The following is a 1,518-nucleotide window of genomic DNA, read 5'->3' on the forward strand; positions in this document are numbered from 1 at the left end:
AGCAGCACAATAGTCCCAGCTCACCTCATCCTTGATGCCGTTAGGCTGAGTATAGAGCATGTCCCACTGAAGACGTTTAATGGATGTAAGATGAAGGGAGCCCTGCTGTGTATTAAAAATGGTAACATGCCAGCAAGAAAAAAGGAAATGAAAAAGACAGCATGTTGCTGTAATCAGTCTAGAATTTATCATCTTTGGAGTTGGAAAGCGAGGGTGCATTGACTCCAGAAAGACGCAGAGAAATGACTTGACGTGCCTCTCCGCTCTCCTCCTCCCTGCTGCAGAAGCACAGTGTAAGCCCTACTATTCGGATTACTCCCGCTTCCGCCTCCTGATCCACCAGATGTGCACCAGCCACTACCTGGACTTGTTCATCACCGGAGTGATCGGCCTCAATGTGATCACCATGGCCATGGAGCACTACCAGCAGCCAAAGGTACTGGGACAAACATGCTGGGAATGTCAGGAGGGACATGCCCAGCCATGGTGGGATGTGCTGATGGGCAATTTTTGCTGTTAGACCTTGGGTTAGACCATGCTTGACCTGTCCCTTTGCCCCATGGAGCATACCCATCCTGCAGCTGGCTTCCAGCTCACACCATGGCTTTTGGTACTTGGAGCCCATTTCACCTCTCCCTTCTAGATAAATGCAAATGGACTGCTCTGAAAAGGAGGATGGGAGCATGGTTGGTTTGCTCAACATGATCCTCATTGAAATCTTCCATTTGACTTAAGTTTTCCAGCAAAAACAAAAACATAAAAAGGAGGAAAAGGGAAAAAAAAAAATAGAACAATCTGTGAAATGTTTCTTTTTGCAAAGTTTCTTCTAAATTCCCAGTGTCTCATAGAGCCCAGTTTTCACAGGCACTGGATTCCATGGTGGTCTTTAAAAACCAGTTGAACATACTAATGCACTATGTTCCTGGGTCTTTGTCATACTCTGAAAATAAAAACAGCCTGTCCTGGGATGTCAAGTCTTTTGTGTAAGAATGAAATGGAAATAGCTGCCTTTGCCATATAACTTGTACTTTATTAGCCACTTCCAGCATGAATAACTATAACACACAATAGCAGGAAATATTCTTTAAGACTAGACAGGACTTGAATACTTGATGTAAAAAACAACTAAGACGTGTAAAGGAGGGGAAAAATATCCTCCAGCCTATTATAAAGAAGCCAAAGAGGAAAGGGCACGTGCCCAATTTATTTCTTCTGTTTAGGTCACCTTTAAATACTGGAAGGCTTATTGCATGATTCAGTCATTTGGTGATGAAAAAGGTTGTTGGCTAAGGAGCCTGTCCTGGAACCGAAAAAAAAGCGTCTTACCGCAGTCATTTTGCAGCTACGTTTTCTCTTGTATTACAAAAATGTTGGTCAGGCTTTTGTTTTTAATTTTCTTCAGGAAAATAACACTTTGTCTCTAAGCCTCTGGTATGCAGCATCTGGGTAATAACTCCACGCTTGGGCTATGCTCACTTGACAGCACGATTAGAGCCATGCACGTGCTTCACAGTCCTG

At 43.6% G+C, this 1,518-nt stretch overlaps 1 protein-coding gene across 1 annotated transcript in view; it reads left to right on the forward strand.

Moving 5' to 3' along the window:
- The window catches only part of CACNA1G (calcium channel, voltage-dependent, T type, alpha 1G subunit), a 96,090-nt gene that overhangs the window by 72,968 nt on the left and 21,604 nt on the right, over positions 1 to 1,518 (forward strand). The window contains exon 28 of the mRNA XM_010015073.1: positions 285 to 436. Within this exon, the coding sequence (XP_010013375.1) occupies positions 285 to 436 (152 nt within the window). The remainder of the gene's footprint in view (positions 1 to 284; positions 437 to 1,518) is intronic.

Source organism: Nestor notabilis, unplaced genomic scaffold (genome assembly GCF_000696875.1).
Source record: "Nestor notabilis isolate BGI_N333 unplaced genomic scaffold, ASM69687v1 scaffold2385, whole genome shotgun sequence".
NCBI classification, from domain to species: Eukaryota; Metazoa; Chordata; class Aves; order Psittaciformes; family Psittacidae; genus Nestor; species Nestor notabilis.